Here is an 18,373-nt window from a genome sequence, read left to right as displayed (position 1 = left end):
GGTTAACCTTCCAACAGGACAATGAATGGCCTAAACTTCAAGCTAATTGAACACCTCTGGAGAGACCTGAAATCTGATGTTCACCAAGGGTCTCTGTCTATGATGACAGAACTTGAGAAGATCTGCAGAGAAAAATGGCATAAAATCCTCAAATCCAGGCACGCCAAGCTTGTCATGTCATAGCCAAGAAGATTCCAGGGCAGAACCACTGCCAAAGGGTCTTCAACTAAGTACTGATTACAGGGGTTTGAATACATATGTCAATCAGAAATGTTATTTTTTTTAAAAATTTTTAATACATTTGCAAAAGTCCCTAAAATCCAGTTTTCGTTTTGTCATTTTGAGGTATTCAGTGTTGCTTAATGAAGGAAAAAAATAAGTTTAAATGATATTAACCCAAGACTTCAAAATAATAAAATGTGAAAAAAGTGAAGGGCCTGAATACTTTCTAGAGGCACACTGTAATAATTATTATTAATTTTATTTTAGAGGAAATGTTAACGGTTGTCTAAGAATATTTCCACTACATGTGAAGATTAGGAAAGTAACCCTCGAGACTGTATGGACAACACTTTTGAGGACTCCTTCTCCATGATCAAGTGCTTGGCAACATAGAACCAAACCTGCAGCACCCACCAGACCATTAGACACACCCTCCATGGCAATCTGGAGTTGGCAATCCACCTGGCACCATGACTTTGGACTGTAGAGACTCCATTTAAAATCCACAAACGGGGGTACTTAGCAGTTGGAGGCCACAATGCTGTCCTAAAAGTAACACTAAGGACATAAGTAAAAAATTAAATTAATAAAGTATCTATCTATCTATCTATCTATCTATCTATCTATCTATCTATCTATCTATCTATCTATCTATCTATCTATCTATCTATCTATCTATCTACAGTTAGGTCCATAAATATTTGGACAGAGACAACTTTTTTCTAATTTTGGTTCTGTACATTACCACAGTTTGGTACATCCTGAGAAAGAAAGCAAGCACTGGTGAACTCAGCAACACAAAAAGACCTGGACATCCACGGAAGACAACAGTGGTGGATGATCGCAGGATCATTTCCATGTTTGAGAGAAACCCCTTCACAACAGCCAACCAAGTGAACAACACTCTCCAGGGGGTAGGCATATCGATATCCAAGTCTACCATAAAGAGAAGACTGCATGAAAGTAAATACAGAGGGTGCACTGCAAGGTGCAAGGCACTCATAAGCCTCAAGAATAGAAAGGCTAGATTGGACTTTGCTAAAGAACATCTAAAAAAGCCAGCACAGTTCTGGAAAAGCATTCTTTGGACAGATGAAACCAAGATCAACCTCTACCAGAATGATGGCAAGAAAAATGTATGGAGAAGGTGTGGAACAGCTCATTATCCAAAGCATACCACATCATCTGTAAAACACGGTGGAGGCAGTGTGATGGCTTGGGCATGCATGGCTGCCAGTGGCACTGGGACACTAGTGTTTATTGATGACGTGACACAGGACAGAAGCAGCCGAATGAATTCTGAGGTGTTCAGAGACATACTGTCTGCTCAAATTCAGCTAAATGCAGTCAAATTGATTGAGCGGCGTTTCATGATACAGATGGACAATGACCCAAAACATACAGCCAAAGCAACCCAGGAGTTTATTAAAGCAAAGAAGTGGAAAATTCTTGAATGGCCAAGTCAGTCACCTGATCTTAACCCAACTGAGCAGGCATTTCACTTGTTGAAGACTAAACTTCAGACAGAAAGGCCCACAAACAAACAGCAACTGAAAGCCGCTGCAGTAAAGGCCTGGCAGAGCATTAAAAAGGAGGACACCCAACATCTGGTGATGTCCAGGAGTTCAAGACTTCAGGCTGTCATTGCCAGCAAAGGGTTTTCAACCAAGTATTAGAAATGAACATTTTATTTCCAGTTATTTAATTTGTTCAATTACTTTTGAGCCCCTGAAATGAAGGGATTGTGTTAAAAAAATGCTTTAGTTGCCTCACATTTTTATGCAATCGTTTTGTTCACCCCACTGAATTAAAGCTGAAAGTCTGCACTTCAACTGCATCTGAGTTGTTTCATTTAAAATTCATTGTGGTAATGTACAGAACCAAAATTAGAAAAAAGTGGTCTCTGTCCAAATATTTATGGACCTAACTGTATCTATCTATCTATCTATCTATCTATCTATCTATCTATCTATCTATCTATCTATCTATCTATCTATCTATCTATCTATCTATCTATCTATCTATCTATCTATCTATCTATCTATCTATCTATCTATCTATCTATCTATCTATCTATAAGTGAGGTCTGCTTTAGCAAGACCTGTTAGGTCAAATGTGTTTCTGGTCAGCAGTTGGGTTGTGAACGGGATGACTGGGTGTTAATCGCAGGTGGCACACAAGCACTAAAGTTGAATCTCACCTCAGCTACATTAAATTAAGAGTTTAAAACAATCATAAAAGATTCTTACATTTGGCAAAGCCATGACAAAGTCATGAAGGTAAGCCTTTCTGGCAGCATCCACCACCTCCTCCATGCTCACGTCCCTGGTGTTGTCTCCGTATTTAATGTTTTCAGCAATGCTGGAATCAAACAGCACTGGCTCTTGGGAAACGATTCCAATTTTAGACCTCAGGAAGGAAACGTTGATGTCCTTGGATGAGTAGCCATCTATTAACTAATAAAATAATAAAACAAATCAACAGCAGTTTAGTGAATGCCACATATCCCAAGGAAAATGAGGTTGAGAACATATACTGATACAGCATGTTGCTGCCCCCACCACATCCCTGAAATGAAATCCTGAGAACTTACAACTTGTCCTTCCTCAGGGTCGTAGAATCGTTCCAGCAGCTGAATACTTGTACTTTTTCCACATCCACTGCTTCCTACAAATGCCAGGGTCTGTCCTGGCTTGACTGAGATCTGAAGTCCTCTCAAAATCTGGACATCAGGCCGAGTGGGATAAGTGAATTTACAGTTGATAAACTCGAGCTCCCCTCTGAAGGAGTCCTGAAAAATTAATTTGTTCCAATCAGCAAGATGCATTCAGTTAATACAGACTTTAATTATATAGCGCTGTGGCGGACCGCTGGGGTCCCTACCCAGCCAGGACGCCTGGACAGACCAGGAGGGGGACAATACCGCCCCTGGAAAATGAGAGGGCAGCAGCCCTGGTTTGCAAGGGGGCCACAGAAGCAGAGCTGGGAAGCTCATCCCTGTTAGGGCTCATGGTCACCGCCAGGAGGTGCCCGGAAGATTAACGAGTCCTGGAATGCAGCACTTCCACCACAACCGGAAGTGCTGCTGGAGCTAAGTACAGGAACACCTGGACTGCTTCCAGGTACTCATACGGCACTTCCGCCACACCAGGAAGTGTCGTCAGCGAACTATCAGGAAGCACCTGGAGCACATCCGGGGTGGTATAAAAGGGGCCGCCTCACTCCTGTTGATGAGCCGGAGTTTTGAAGAAGGAGACGGAGCTTGTAAGGAGGAGAGTAGAAGCAGGAGTAAAGAGAAGAAGAGGAGAGACCGTTGATGATAAGGCATTGTGGTGCTGTTGTTTTAAAATAAAAGTGTGTGTAAGATTTGGTGTCTGTCTGTCTGTATCCGGGAGCTGTCTTTCTGGAGCGCCTTTAACCATGAGTCGGATCAGATTTACTAGAACAAGTAAACTCGTACTTGAGTCCCACTTTCTCTAAAGGAATCTGAAGACACTACTTGTTACATCGACGGAGAGGTTTGCCTTTAGTAAAATAATCATTTAGACTTTAAATTATATTGTGTGTGGACAGTAGGGGGGTCTCAGGACTCCAGATCCTCGACATGACTATGTAAACACCAGTCACGGGTTCAAATAATCATTTAAGTGATGTTTGTAGCTTCAAGGCTGACAGAGTTAAGACATAAATCCTTCCTTTTACTTTTTCTAGAATCTCCTCCTGGAAGTGTTGTCTTCATCCCAACTCTGACTTCTCAAATGAGAACTTCCAGTGTGATGTCAAGGTAAAAAAGGAAGCACCTCCAAATAAGGACAGCCATTTCCTGCTGCTCCCCCTGGTGGCACACATTAGGCTCAACAGGTCTGCCCAATGGGACTACAGTTCCTAGCATGCCCTGCTGGTTTGTGCAGCAGCCATCTAGCACATCGGAGGAGAATACAGTTCTGTGAGGCTGTCTACTCCTGAACATCTCTTTTATAGTGCCATCCCTCCAGTTTCACCTCTCATTACAAGGTCCTTATAAAAGTGGTGAGGTCAGATTGAGTGCCGAAAGTAAAATTTCAGTTGAAAAATTTTGAGTGGCCCTTAAATAACCGCCTTGGAATGTTCATTTATTAAAATTAGCAAGAAGATTGCCTTTAATGCAATGTGTACTTGGAGTTTATTTTATATAGTGCCTTGAATAGTGGGTCGCTGAGATACTATACTCTGAAAGCTTGATGAGACATCCATTTGTTATAATTGGTGAGATGTTTAATATTATTAGAGAAATCACTTATGATTTAATTTATATAATGCCTCAAATAGTGAATCAGGTCCTGTTGAGCATTATAAGTAAACTTCAACACAATAAACCTAAGCTGTCCTCTGAGGGATTCTCAGGACATCCATTTGTTACGGTCATCAAGATGCTTGCCTATAAAAGACTAAATTACTTAGACTACAATTTATATAGCGCCTTTGATAAAGAGTTAGGTCAGTGAGCAGAATAAGTAAACATTTTGCTGAAAAACATGCTGTGCTCTGAAGGATTATTGAGACACCCATTTGTTATAATTAATGAGATGTTTAATATCATTATTAGAACAATGACTTAGGATATCATTTAATTAGTGCCTTTAATAGTGAGTGAGGTCAACTAATGTGAAATATATAAAGTCAGGGTTAACTCGAAATGTATGTGTGCACCGAATTGTGAAGTTAGGAAGTCAGAAATGAAGACTCAAGCAGTCTTCTAAGGATAGTGGGCTATTTAAAAAGAGTCACGTGAAGCAGGAGAAGCCATTGGCACTTGACATAGGCGAGCACTGGTGCGGTGCTACAAGCACAATACATGCGCCAGCAAACCAATCGAACTGCACTGAAGTAAAATCCATGAATACACAGGCAAACCGACAGAGCTATGCTGAAACCGATATATACACCAGCATTTCAAGATAGCCGCACTAAAAAGAAACAATTTTTTCCTAAACAGCGCAATACTTATAATGGCAGCAAATTACATCTTTAACACTAATGATAACATGATTATCGTAAGATCAAAATGAACACACGCAGTGTTCTTGAACTTTTAGTGTTTTAGTAACTATGCGATCAACAAGAACGAAGAGTATTTGGGCTGCGTCAAGCTCATGGCTGCTAGGATTTCTGTAACCCAACAGATTACTACCTTAGAAGGCTGGCGTCCTTCAACATCTGCAATAAGATGCTGCAGATGTTCTATCAGACAGTTGTGGCGAGCGCCCTCTTCTACGCAGTGGTGTGCTGGGGAGGCAGCATTAAGAGGAAAGACACCTCACGCCTGGACAAACTGGTGAGGAAGGCAAGCTCTATTGTTGGCATGGAGCTGGACAGTTTAACATCTGTGGCAGAGCGAAGGGCGCTCAGCAGGCTCCTATCAATTATGGAGAATCCACTGCATCCACTAAATAGTATCATCTCCAGACAAAAGAGCAGCTTCAGCGATAGACTGCTGTCACTGTCCTGCTCCACTGACAGATTGAGGAGATCGTTCCTCCCCCAAACTATGCGACTCTTTAATTCCATCCAGGGGGGTAAACGTTAACATTTAACATTATACATAGTTATTGTCTGTTTTTCACCTGCATTATTATCATTCTTTAATTTAATATTATGTATTGTATCAGTATGCTGCTGCTGAAGAATGTGAATTTCCCATTGGGATTAATAAAGTATCTATCTATCTATCTATCTATCTATCTATCTATCTATCTATCTATCTATCTATCTATCTATCTATCTATCTATCTATCTATCTATCTATCTATCTATCTATTTTCGAAGCTTCGGTTCTTTTGCCGGCAGAATCAGGAAGAAACTGCAAAAGCTTCCCGAGAGGTTTCATTGGCCAGTCACTACCGATCTCTCAACCCCCCGACTCTCAGCTTGGGCACGCTCCTTTTCTACTTCGGCCTAAGGTCTCGCTAAACGTCAGTGGGGAACCCCCACCCCCCCAGAGACAAGCCGTGCCCCCCCCTGCGAAATGCTCTGTCTGTCCAATGAAAACTCTGGGGGAGAATAACATTTTATTTTCAAAACTGAGTTGCTTGTCCAATCGGCCCGTTTGAATTTGGGGCATATCCGTCAGCGTCTCCTCCACTAGACAGGCACCGTGCTGCTCACAGTTCACTTCGGCGCACATTTTGCAGCACGTTTTGAACCTGTTGACCGCATTCTTTAATTAAAACAGCGTATACGTTCCATTCTTTTTTTATTTTCTGGTTGGTAACACCAAAGGTTATGCATAGGTGGCTTATTAAAAAGCAGACATCTTCAGCCTCTGTCCCTCCGCAAGCTGCTGGCTCCACGGTTGAGCCCAGCACTGCTGCTACCAACACGGAGCACAGCGTACCCACGTTGGGAACTGAAACACCAAAAGATGTAGATAAACCTACACAATCCTCCAGCTCTGCGCCCGTGTCGGGTACTCCAAACCTCTGCCTTCAACAAAATATACAGTCCGGTCTGCCTGACTTAAATATGGATAGCCCATCCCAGACTATTTTAATTAATTATCCCAAGCGCGCATTTGGAAAGACACTCAGATGTTTTAGTGCAAGCTGGTATCAGTCTCGACCATGGCTTGAATATTCTGTTGTCCGTGATGGCAGCTTTTGCTTTTCCTGCCACAAATTTAGTGTTTCCAATTCGAACCGTGAGGACATATTCACCAAACACTGGAAAAAAGCTCTAGAAAAAGACGGTGGCGGCTTCCATAAACACGCGTCTAGTATCCCACACGTCAGAGCCATGTCTGCATCACAACACTCATCATTGGTGTGTCTTCAGCTACATGCGAAAGCTCTTTCTCTACTTTGAACCGCATTTTTACTCCACTCCGCTGAACAATGCTGCATTCAAGGAAGAGAAATTTAGTCATTCTGGCACACGAGAAATACATCACAGAAAATCTAGACATGAATGAATTTATTTCAGAATTTGCCAAGAGTAACCGCAGACTGGTCCTGTAGATAATATCCAGGTTAAACACTGGAAACTGATGTCCTATAGCCTCCCATGACTACAATAAGACACGTTTTTGTTCTTGCTCTCATATGTTGTATACATTTGACTTTATTGATATTTACCTTGTAGATGTACTGTAGTTCTATATTTGTTCATAAAAAATAATAATACAAGTTCCATTGCCTCTGTTAATTTTATTGAACTATAGGTTATGATTTTTGCTTTTATATGTTATATAAAACTATGTTGTTATTATTATTTGACCCCCCTACAAAAATGGGGATGGATGGATGGATATTTTTTGCCCCCCCAGACAAACCAAATGCCCACCCACACATGGTGTTCTGGTCACACCTCTGTCACGCAGGCAATCAGCTCGCTTCACCCATGGAACTCACCGCGGCTGCGCAGTGGAGCGCCAGGCATCACCCAGCCATAAAAATGTGAGCTGCCACGGACTTCGATTTCATCTCAGAGAGGTAAATGTTCGCTTGTATAATAATTATTTACGCTTTATTGGAGAGTTTTTAATGGTGATTGACCACAATCTGAGTGGGATAAATACACTTCCAATAATTAACTATTGAACTAAACCTGGGTCATTATTTGGTTTAGCAGTGCCAGTTGTGGAGTATTTAGCTGAGAAGAGAAAAGATTTATCTAATGCCTGTAAATGGCAAGTAAGATCAGGTAGAGCCCTAAGCTCTCCTTGGTAGAATCCATGCCGTTCATTTGTTGCAGTTTAGTAAGATTTCTGCCAGAACACTCTTAAAAATCCTGGTTCTTTAATGGAATTTTGTGGTTCTTTACTGGGTTGTGTAGAAACTTTGTTTTACCAAGCAGAACTTCATTCTGGGAATGGTTCTTTGCATGTGAAGTTGGCTCATTGTGCTTTGAAAAACTTTTCCTTGTATGTGGAAACAACTGAAATCTTAAATGTATGGTAGGCTACCTAGCAGGACTTACCATGTGTTATTGTTAAGAGTCCTCCTCAAATCATGACCTATTGGTATTTCATAAGTTTGTTGCCATCTATTTATACTGTGTGATTCTAATGGACGGGGCCCTGAGTTTTGAAGTATTATTATCTTAATTATGAAGCAATCCAAGCAAAATAAAGATCACATTTGTGAATGAATTGGATGACCGTGAGATCAGTGAAGGTTATTTCCAGCAAGATGGGGGCAACCTGTCATACATCGGCCCTCAACATGGCAAAAATTAAATTGTTTTTTGGCAATCCAGTCATTTCAAAGGGACTATGACCACCTTGTTCCCCAGACCTCTGGATTTCTTCCATTGGAGTGTGGTGAAAGGAAGAGTGTACAAGAACAAGCCTCACACACTGGAACAATTACAGTGAAACACTAAACAGGAAATTGCTGCCATCACCCCCCCTTTGCCAATATGGAGCTCAGTGTCGATCTGTGTTTACAAGAAGAAGGCCACCATTTCCAGCACCACACGTGATTGTATTTTTTTTTTAGACATCTATCAGGGTTTGCATTGTATTTATTTGCTTCTATCACTTCATTATTATGTGAGTAACACATCATAACTTAAGGCCCTGGCCATTAGAATCTCCCTATACTTGTTTGCTGTATGGAGACTATTATGGATATAAATAAATAAAGGTTCTTTCTGGAACCTTCACATGTGGATGGGTCTTTTGGGATCCTAAAATGGTTTCCCTATGGCATCGCTCTGTTGAACCACTCCATCACCTTTGTTTTTAAGAGGGTACTGTGAACATCATTTACATTTTTTTTCATACAGTGAGTGCCATTACAGTAACTAGTAATACAAAGTGTGTAACACATTTTTGTTATTAACTTCAGAAACCATTTTTTATTTCTAAGGATATTGAACAATGAAACAGCAAATATTTATTTGTTGCAGTACTATCCCGTTTCCTATACAGATGAACGCTAAAGTGCTTTAATGATATACCAAACTTTATATAAGCAAACTTTAGAAATACCCTAAACATTTGAATTAAAACTGCAAAACAGCGTCTTACCCAGACTTCTCCTTGATCACTTTGCAGACTTATTTTGGGGATCCTGTCAAACAATTTAAATAACTGGGCAGCAGCAACTTTAGCCTTGGCGTAGTCTGGGGTGAATGAGGAGGCCCTTCCCAAAGCAGTCCCACTGATAACAATTGCAGAAATGACTCTAAAAAGTAAATACAATTACAGTGAAATTTTAGGGAAAAAGCACAAAAACAGGCTTAAGAAATTGAAATGATTCAGGATTCCTGTAGATTAGTGAATTGATTTGTCCCCATGGTTTGAGTTGGATTAATAAACAGCATATACAGTGGACTCAGGAAGTATTCAGATCCCTTCACTTTCTGCACACTTTACTGTGTTGTAGATTTAATTTTAAAAGGACTAGGGGGCTTTGCCCCCTGCTTGCTTCACCCACCAGCCCTCATGCTTGAGCTACGCGCTAACCTCTTTGTTGTTCTGCGGCTCGCGATGAGGATATAAAATTTACTAACTATTTTACATTAAAGCAAGTAATTAACCATATTAAAGTCTTCTTCTTTCGGCTGCTCCCATTAGGGGTTGCCACAGCGGATCATCTTATTCCATATCTTTCTGTCCTCTGCATCTTGTTCTGTCACACCTATCACCTGCATGTCCTCTCTCACCACATCCATAAATCTTCTCTTAGGCCTTCCTCTTTTCCTCTTCCCTGGCAGCTCTATCCTTAGCATCCTTCTCCCAATATACTCAGCATTTCTCCTCTGCACATGTCCAAACCAACGCAATCTCGCCTCTCTGACTTTGTCTCCCAACCATCCAACTTGAGCTGACCCTCTAATGTTCTCATTTCTAATCCTGTTCATCCTCGTCACACCCAATGCAAATCTTAGCATTTTTAACTCTGCCACCTCCAGCTCTGTCTCCTGCTTTCTTGTCAGTGCCACCGTCTCCAGCCCATATAACACAGCTGGTCTCACTACCATCCTGTAGACCTTCCCTTTCACTCTTGCTGATACCCGTCTGTCACAAATCACTTCTCACACTCTCCACTACCCACTCCACCCTGCCTGCACTCTCTTCTTCACCTCTCTTCCACAATCCCCATTACTCTGTACTGTTGATCCCAAGTATTTAAACTCCTCCTCCTTTGCCAATTCTACTCCCTGCATCCTCACCATTCCACTGACCTCCCTCTCCTGTACACACATGTATTCTGTATTGTTCCTACTGACCTTCATTCCTCTCCTCTCTAGAGCATATCTCCACCTCTCCAGGGTCTCCTCAACCTGCTCACTAGTATCGCTACAGATCACAATGTCATCAGCAAACATCATAGTCCACGGGGACTCCTGTCTAATCTTGTCTGTCAACCTGTCCATCACCATTACAAATAAGAAAGGGCTCAGAGTCGATCCCTGATGTAATCCCACCTCCACCTTGAATGCATCCGTCACTCCTACTGCATACCTCACCACTGTCACACTTCCCTCATACATATCGTGTACAACTCTTACGTACTTCTCTGCCACTCCCGACTTCCTCATACAATACCACAGCTCCTCTCGAGGCACCCTGTCATATGCTTTTTCCAGGTCCACAAAGACGCAATTCAACGCCTTCTGTCCTTCTCTAAACTTCTCCATCAACATCCTCAAAGCAAACATTGCATCTGTGGTGCTCTTTCTTCAGATGAAACCATACTGCTGCTCACTAATCATCACCTCACTTCTTAACTGAGCTTCCACTACTCTTTCCCATAACTTCATGCTGTGGCTCATCAATTTTATCCCCCTGTAGTTACTGCAGTCCTGCACATCCCTCTTATTCTTAAATATCGCCACCAGTACACTTTTTCTCCACTCCTCGGGCATCCTTTCACTTTCTAAGATTCCATTAAACAATCTGGTTAAAAACTCCACTGCCATCTCTCCTAAACACCTCCAAGCTTCTATGCTTACATAACCATATTAAAAAAAGTAAAATGTAATATTTTGAAAGTAAATTACAGGTGCTGGTCATAAAATTAGAATATCATGACAACGTTGATTTATTTCAGTAATTCCATTCAAAAAGTGAAACTTGTATATTAGATTCATTCATTACACACAGACTGATGTATTTCAAATGTTTATTTCTTTTAATGTTGATGATTATAACTGACAACTAATGAAAGTCCCAAATTCAGTATCTTGGAAAATTAGAATATTGTGAAAAGGTTCAATATTGAAGACACCTGGTGCCACACTCTAATCAGCTAATTAACTCAAAACATGGTCTCTCAGTCTAGTTCTGTAGGCTACACAATCATGGGGAAGACTGCTGCCTTGACAGTTGTCCAAAAGACGACCATTGACACCTTGCACAAGGAGGGCAAGACACAAAAGGTCATTGCTAAAGAGGCTGGCTGTTCACAGAGCTCTGTGTCCAAGCACATTAATAGAGAGGCGAAGGGAAGAACAAGATGTGGTAGAAAAAAGTGTACAAGCAATAGGGATAACCGCACCCTGGAGAGGATTGTGAAACAAAACCCATTCAAAAATGTGGGGGAGATTCACAAAGAGTGGACTGCAGCTGGAGTCAGTGCTTCAAGAACCACCACGCACAGACGTATGCAAGACATGGGTTTCAGCTGTCGCATTCCTTGTGTCAAGCCACTCTTGAACAAGAGACAGCGTCGGACAAACAGGACTGGACTGCTGCTGAGTGGTCCAAAGTTATGTTCTCTGATGAAAGTAAATTTTGCATTTCCTTTGGAAATCAAGGTCCCAGAGTCTAGAGGAAGAGAGGAGAGGCACAGAATCCACGTTGCGTGAGGACCAGTGTAAAGTTTCCACAGTCAGTGATGGTTTGGGGTGCCATGTCATCTGCTGGTGTTGGTCCGTTGTGTTTTTTGAGGTCCAAGGTCAACGCAGCCATCTACCAGGAAGTTTTAGAGCACTTCATGCTTCCTGCTGCTGATGAACTTTATGGAGATGCAGATTTCATTTTCCAACAGGACCTGGCACCTGCACACAGTGCCAAAGCTACCAGTACCTGGTTTAAGGACCATGGTATCCCTGTTCTTGATTGGCCAGCAAACTCGCCTGACCTTAACCCCACAGAAAATCTATGGGGTATTGTGAAGAGGAAGATGCAATATGCCAGACCCAACAATTCAGAAGAGCTGAAGGCCACTATCAGAGCAACATGGGCTCTCATAACACCTGAGCAGTGCCACAGACTGATCGACTCCATGCCACGCCGCATTGCTGCAGTAATCCAGGCCAAAGGAGCCCCAACTAAATATTGAGTGCTGTACATGCTCATACTTTTCACGTTCATACCTTTCAGTTGGCCAACATTTCTAAAAATCCTTTTTTTGCATTGGTCTTAATTGATATTCTAATTTTCTGAGATACTGCATTTGGGACTTTCATTAGTTGTCAGTTATAATCATCAACATTAAAAGAAATATCCATCCATCCATTTTCCAACCCGCTGAATCCGAACAAAGGGTCATGGGGGTCTGCTGGAGCCAATCCCAGCCAACACAGGGCACAAGGCAGGAACCAATCCCGGGCAGGGTGCCAACCCACTGCAGGACACACACAAACATCAAGCACACACTAGGGCCAATTTAGAATCGCCAATCCACCTAACCTGCATGTCTTTGGACTGTGGGAGGAAACCGGAGCGCCCGGAGGAAACCCACGCAGACACGGGGAGAACATGCAAACTCCACACAGGGAGGACCCGGGAAGCGAACCCAGGTCTCCTAACTGTGAGGCAGCAGCGCTACCACTGAAATACATCAGTCTGTGTGTAATGAATTAATCTAATATACAAGTTTCACTTTTTGAATGAAATTACTGAAATAAATCAACTTTGTCATGATATTCTAATTTTATGACCAGCACCTGTATGTTTCATGTTGCGTTAGAGGTATTCGTTGCGTAATACAAATTTCGTTCTGTTTGACTTTGGAATTAATTCTCAAAAACTTTTTAAACTTACACTTTTACTGTAAAACTTAAATAAAAACAATTTTTTGAATTAAATTTTCGTCAATATCGCACTAATTTTTGATTCTGTGTTTGGACTTACATCATGACAATGCAACATATAACTAACTGCCCGTGAGTGAATTTTGTTTTTCTCTCTATTAAATAAAATGACTTTTTCAAATGTTTGGCTCTGAGATTTGTTAATTGTTTTTACAAAAGCTATTCTAACAGGAAACTGTTAAAATTTTAATACGAATGGCATATTAAGATCTCCTTTGTTGTCTAATGTTATCCGCAGAAGATGTACTACATTACCTTTTTGGATACATCCTTCTTTCAACAGTAATTCATGCGGAGGAAGATATTCTTTGTGATGTTGTAAGTTGATGTTTTCATGTTCTGCACGATCACCACCAACTGTTTCAGCATAGTCTATTGATACGCATTTAAACAATTTACAGTGTAAATATACATTTTTGATATTTTTGGCGTTAATTTGTTTGACTTCAATGTTTCTCGGTAGTAGGATTGCCCGTGTACTCATTTTTACTGTTGGTAACCTTTCGTGATGAAATTCTTCAATAAGATTACGTCTTCTTTAATTGGGAACTTAAAGTGAGGAAAACATTAAAATTTATAAGAGCTGAGAGAGCAAGAACTGTGTCTGTCAAAAGCATTCACACAAATGAGAGGTGAGAGTACCGTGTGTGTGGATTTCTATGGTTGAGAGGAGGGCGGGACTTGAAAAAATCTCATGGCCAAAGTCTTAACTTTCAGAGACTTCCAAAAAGTCTCATCTTGCCGCTGGATTTTTTTATTATAAAAGAGAGATATGTTTGCCAATATTGAACTTCAGTCTACAGAAAATAGCCCATAATGACATACATAGTTTCAGAAAGGTTTGCAAATTTATTAAAAATTAAAAACTGAAATCTCTCCTTCCCAGAAGTACTCAGACTCAGGTGCTGTGGCCTTCCAGCTTGTGCTCAGGAGTGACCTGTTTGCTTAACTTCTCCTTGAGATGTGCCAAGAGCTTCATTGGAGTGCATCAGTGGCAAACTGAACTAATTGGACATTATTTAGAAAGGCTAAGGTCTACCTGGGTATAGAAGGTTCTACAATTCGCACTGCATGTCAGGGCAAAAAACAAGCTATGAAGTCTCTGTAGACCTCTGTGATGAAATTTTGGTGAGGCATTCATCAGACAAAGGCGATAAAAGCATTTCTAAAGTTGTGAGTGTTCCCAGGAGCACAGTGGCCTCAAACATTGTGACATAAAAGAAGTTTGGAACCACCAGGACTCCTAGAGTTGCTGAGTAACCAGAAAAGAAAGGCCTCGGTCAGAGTGGTGACTGAGAACTCAATGGTCACTCAGCCAGAGCTTCAGAAGTCCGGTGCTGAGATGAGAGAAACTGTCAGAAGGACGACCATCTCAGCAGCATTTCATCAATGAGGCATATGGTAGAGTGGCTAAATGGAAGCAACTTCTGAGTAAAAGGCATATGACAGTTAAAATGACCCTGAGAGCAGGAGGTTAAAAGATTCTGTGCTATGATGAGACAAAAAACTGAACAATATGGCCAAAACTTCAACATCTATGTCTTGTGAAGACCTCACACTTCTCATCACCTGCTAAATACCATCTCTGTGGTTTAGCCTGGTAGTGGAGGTGACTTCTCAACAGAGTGGACAGGTCAGAATGCAGGGAAGGATAAATGGATTTAAATACAGAGAGGTCCTTGAAGAAAACCTGCTCAGACTGGTGGCAAAAGTTCCTCTTTCAACAAGACAATGACTTGAAGCATACAGCCAACACAACACCGGAGTGGCTTTGGGACAAGTGTCTGAGAGTCCTTGGGTGGCCCTGAATTAAATCTCATAGAACATCTGTGGAGAGGCCTGAAGATGACAGTTTACAGTCACTTCCCATCCAAGCAAACAGAGCTTGAGAGAATCTTCCGGGAAGAATGGGGTAAACTGCAAAATCCAAGTGTGCAAAGCTTGTAGAGGCTTACCAAGAAGATTCAAAGCTGTCATTGCTGCCATAGGGGCTTGTACAAAGTTCTGAATTAAAGGTCTGATTACTTGTATGAATGAGAGATTTCAGTTTTTGATTTTTTAATAAATTCGCAAACCTTTCTGAAAACATGTTTTTACTTTGTTATTTTGGATTATTAAGCATGGATTGATGGGAGATATATGGAAAATGTATCCATCCATTTTAAATTAAATCTACTACCCAGTAAATTGTGCAGAAAGTGAATACTTTGTGAACCCACCTTACACATATGTGTAGAAAATTTGTTTTGATAGTGTGGGTACGACCAAGTCATGTCTTCTACTAGTGTGCTTGGGGCTTCAGCATGGAACATTCTAGAGGTGCAGTGGAGGCTCTTAGAATGCAAATGATAAATTATTAGGAACAGGTCTGACCACTACAGTATGGCACAGGGGCTATTAAGCAAATTGGGAAATCAGGGGACATTCAACTGAGTGGGTTATCAATATCTGTGCAGATCAAAGGTCACCTACCTGAAAACCACTGAATAATGAATTCCCTCACTGCTGACCAGAAATCCTCCTAATCTGAAGGAAGCTGCATAGGCCATAAAGATGACACATTTTGCAAATGCAAAGAAGACGCCATACACCTTGGCCTTCTTTGTCGCTGCTTTGTATGGCAGCTCTAACTGCTGCTCATAAAGTTGCACAAAACTGTCCTCCTTAGCTAGTCCAGCGATGGTCCGAATATTGTTTAGCGCTTCACTTGACACCTGCCAGAGGTAAAAAAATCCTTGTGACTACTTGACACCATTTGTGAGTTTAACAGTTATCTGCTCGTTCATTTTCTTAAACAGGTTTAGGAGGACAGATAATATACAAATACCAACATGGTGCAAGGTGAGAACCTACCCTGGATTGGCAAGCCTGGTAAATTGCAAGGTAGACTTATAGTATTTGGCTGAAAGTATGTGGAGTTCAGGTGTTTCATGGTTAACATGTGCATCAAGTCAAGCACAGGGCTGTGCAGTCTCCATTGACATATATCAGCTCGTACTGAACAACTCAGTGACTTGAAACATGGCACTGTCATAGGATGCCATCTTTGCCGCAAATCAGCACATAAAATATCTGCTCTGCTAGATCTTCCCCACTCATCAATAAGTGCTATTATTGTGAAGTAGAAGCATCGAGAAGCTCCGACAGCTCAGCCATGAAGTGGTAGACCACACAAACTCACAGAGCGGGTCCACTGAGTGCAGAAGCACATAGCTCATAAAAATGACCTCTCTTCTGTGGCATCACTCATGTCATAGTTCAAAACTTCCTCTGGAAGCAACATCAGCACAAGAATGGTGGTTTGAGAGCTTCATGAAATGAGTCTCCAGGGCCAAGCAGCTGCATACAAGCCTAAGATCACCGTGCAATGTCACACACGCGTGCATGGGAGGCAGCTAAAGGGCTCAAAAGAGGGTCATTCCATGCCAGACCAGGGGATGGCAGAGTGCACTGAACCGTTCTCTTTTTCCTCTGCAGACCAACCACAGGAAATTCCAACTGGGCCTGATGATGTCACTTCCTGTTCCAGGCCCAATGACAGCATTTCTGGTTCTGGGCCCGATGACATCACTTCCAGTTTCTCTCCCAATTGAAGTCATTTCCTCCCGTCTGGCTTTAAAAGCGCCATGTTTTATCTGATGAGTCAGTTCTGCCTTGAACTTCAACTTGTAAAGGCCTGCTTTTCTATTTTGCCTTTTTCAGCCATTTTTTTCAAGTATTCGGGGTGGCTGCCCCAAACCTTTTTGTGGGGTCAAGTCCAGAGGCGTAGCTAGGGTTTTCAGCGCCCGGGGACAACTGAAGATTTTGCGCCCCCTCCTGTTTGCCAAAATGCAATGGGAAAAGGAAATTTGGTGCCCCCTGGATGCTGTGCCTGGGGACAGATGTCCCCCCTTGCTCCCCTCTAGCTACGCCACTGGTCAAGTCGTATCATTTCATACCACCTTTCCAACAGTTGGCTCGAGTGATGTAAAGCACACCAGCATTGGACTCTGGAGCAGTAGATACCTGTTCTCTGGAGTGATGAACCACACATCACTCTCTGGCGGTCTGATGGACCAATCAGGGTTGGGTGGATGCCAGAAGAACACTACCTTCTGGACAGCACAGTGCCTGCTATATAATTTGCTGGAGGATGGATAATGGCTGGTGCTGTTTTTCATGGTTTGGGCTAGGCCCCTTGGTTCCAGTGAGGTGTACTATTAATGCTACAGCATATAGAGACATTTTGGTCAATTATGTACTGCCAACTTTGTGGCAACACTTTGTTGACATCCTTTATCTGTTCCATCACGACTGTGACCCTTTGCAAAAAGCCAAATCCATAAAGACACAGAGGAACGCGAGTGGCCTGCACAGAGCCCTGGCCTCAATCCTACTGAGTGCCTTTGGAATGCTGATTGTAAGCTAGGTGTCATCCAGCATCAGTACCTCACCAATTACTCTGTTGGCTGAATGGACACAAATTCCCTCAGACACGCACACTGCAATGTCTTGTGGAAAGCCTTCCCGGAAAAGTGGAGACTCTTAATTGCCATCATATTGCTCATGGTTTTGGAATGGGGTGTCCCACAAGTTCATATAGATGTGATGATTAGGTGTCCACTAACTTCTGGCCATATAGTGTACATACACTGGGATAATGTAGAAATGACAATCAACTGAAACTTCACACCTCAGTGCCTGGGAAAACATCCCACATGGAAATGAAGATAACATGCAAAGTTCACACAGACATCAGCCATCTGTGGGATTTGAACCCAGGTCTCAGGCAGGGCCATCTTAACCACATTATAGGTACCCAGGCAAACTAGTGTGTTGGGTCCCCTGTTTTGATAGCAAAATAGAAACATATGTAGGCATCAGAAACATTGTGGGCGCCTATGCTCCTGGGGCCCCCTGCCAGTGCCCATACGTTAAGATGGCCTTGACCACAAGAGCTGTGAGTCAGCAGCAATAATTGCTGTGCCATTATGAGCTAATCTTTACTTCTTATGTAACGTAACATCCTCAAGCCTGCTTACAATTACAGGATGAAACCTATCCTGGTAGGATTGGATAGGGCACCAGATCATCAAAGTGATCCTAATTTACCTATTCATCAATTATTGTGCCAAACCTTAACTAAGTT

General features: G+C 42.0%; 1 protein-coding gene and 1 long non-coding RNA gene across 2 annotated transcripts in view; one reads left to right on the top strand and one right to left on the bottom strand.

The window, feature by feature from the left end:
* LOC127528936 (uncharacterized) overlaps nucleotides 1–18,373 on the top strand; it is a 269,154-nt gene that overhangs the window by 1,976 nt on the left and 248,805 nt on the right. The window lies entirely within an intron of this gene.
* abcb11a (ATP-binding cassette, sub-family B (MDR/TAP), member 11a) overlaps nucleotides 1–18,373 on the bottom strand; it is a 113,785-nt gene that overhangs the window by 15,884 nt on the left and 79,528 nt on the right. The window contains exons 24-27 of the mRNA XM_028806350.2: nucleotides 15,718–15,959; nucleotides 9,230–9,386; nucleotides 2,816–3,013; nucleotides 2,472–2,678 (exon numbers count right to left, since the gene is read on the bottom strand). Of these exons, the coding sequence (XP_028662183.2) occupies nucleotides 2,472–2,678; nucleotides 2,816–3,013; nucleotides 9,230–9,386; nucleotides 15,718–15,959 (804 nt within the window). The remainder of the gene's footprint in view (nucleotides 1–2,471; nucleotides 2,679–2,815; nucleotides 3,014–9,229; nucleotides 9,387–15,717; nucleotides 15,960–18,373) is intronic.

The sequence above is a fragment of the Erpetoichthys calabaricus genome, chromosome 8 (genome assembly GCF_900747795.2).
Source record: "Erpetoichthys calabaricus chromosome 8, fErpCal1.3, whole genome shotgun sequence".
Taxonomy (NCBI): Eukaryota; Metazoa; Chordata; class Cladistia; order Polypteriformes; family Polypteridae; genus Erpetoichthys; species Erpetoichthys calabaricus.
The sequence above is the reverse complement of the archived record's forward strand: the minus strand, read 5'-3'. Positions and strand labels throughout refer to the sequence as shown.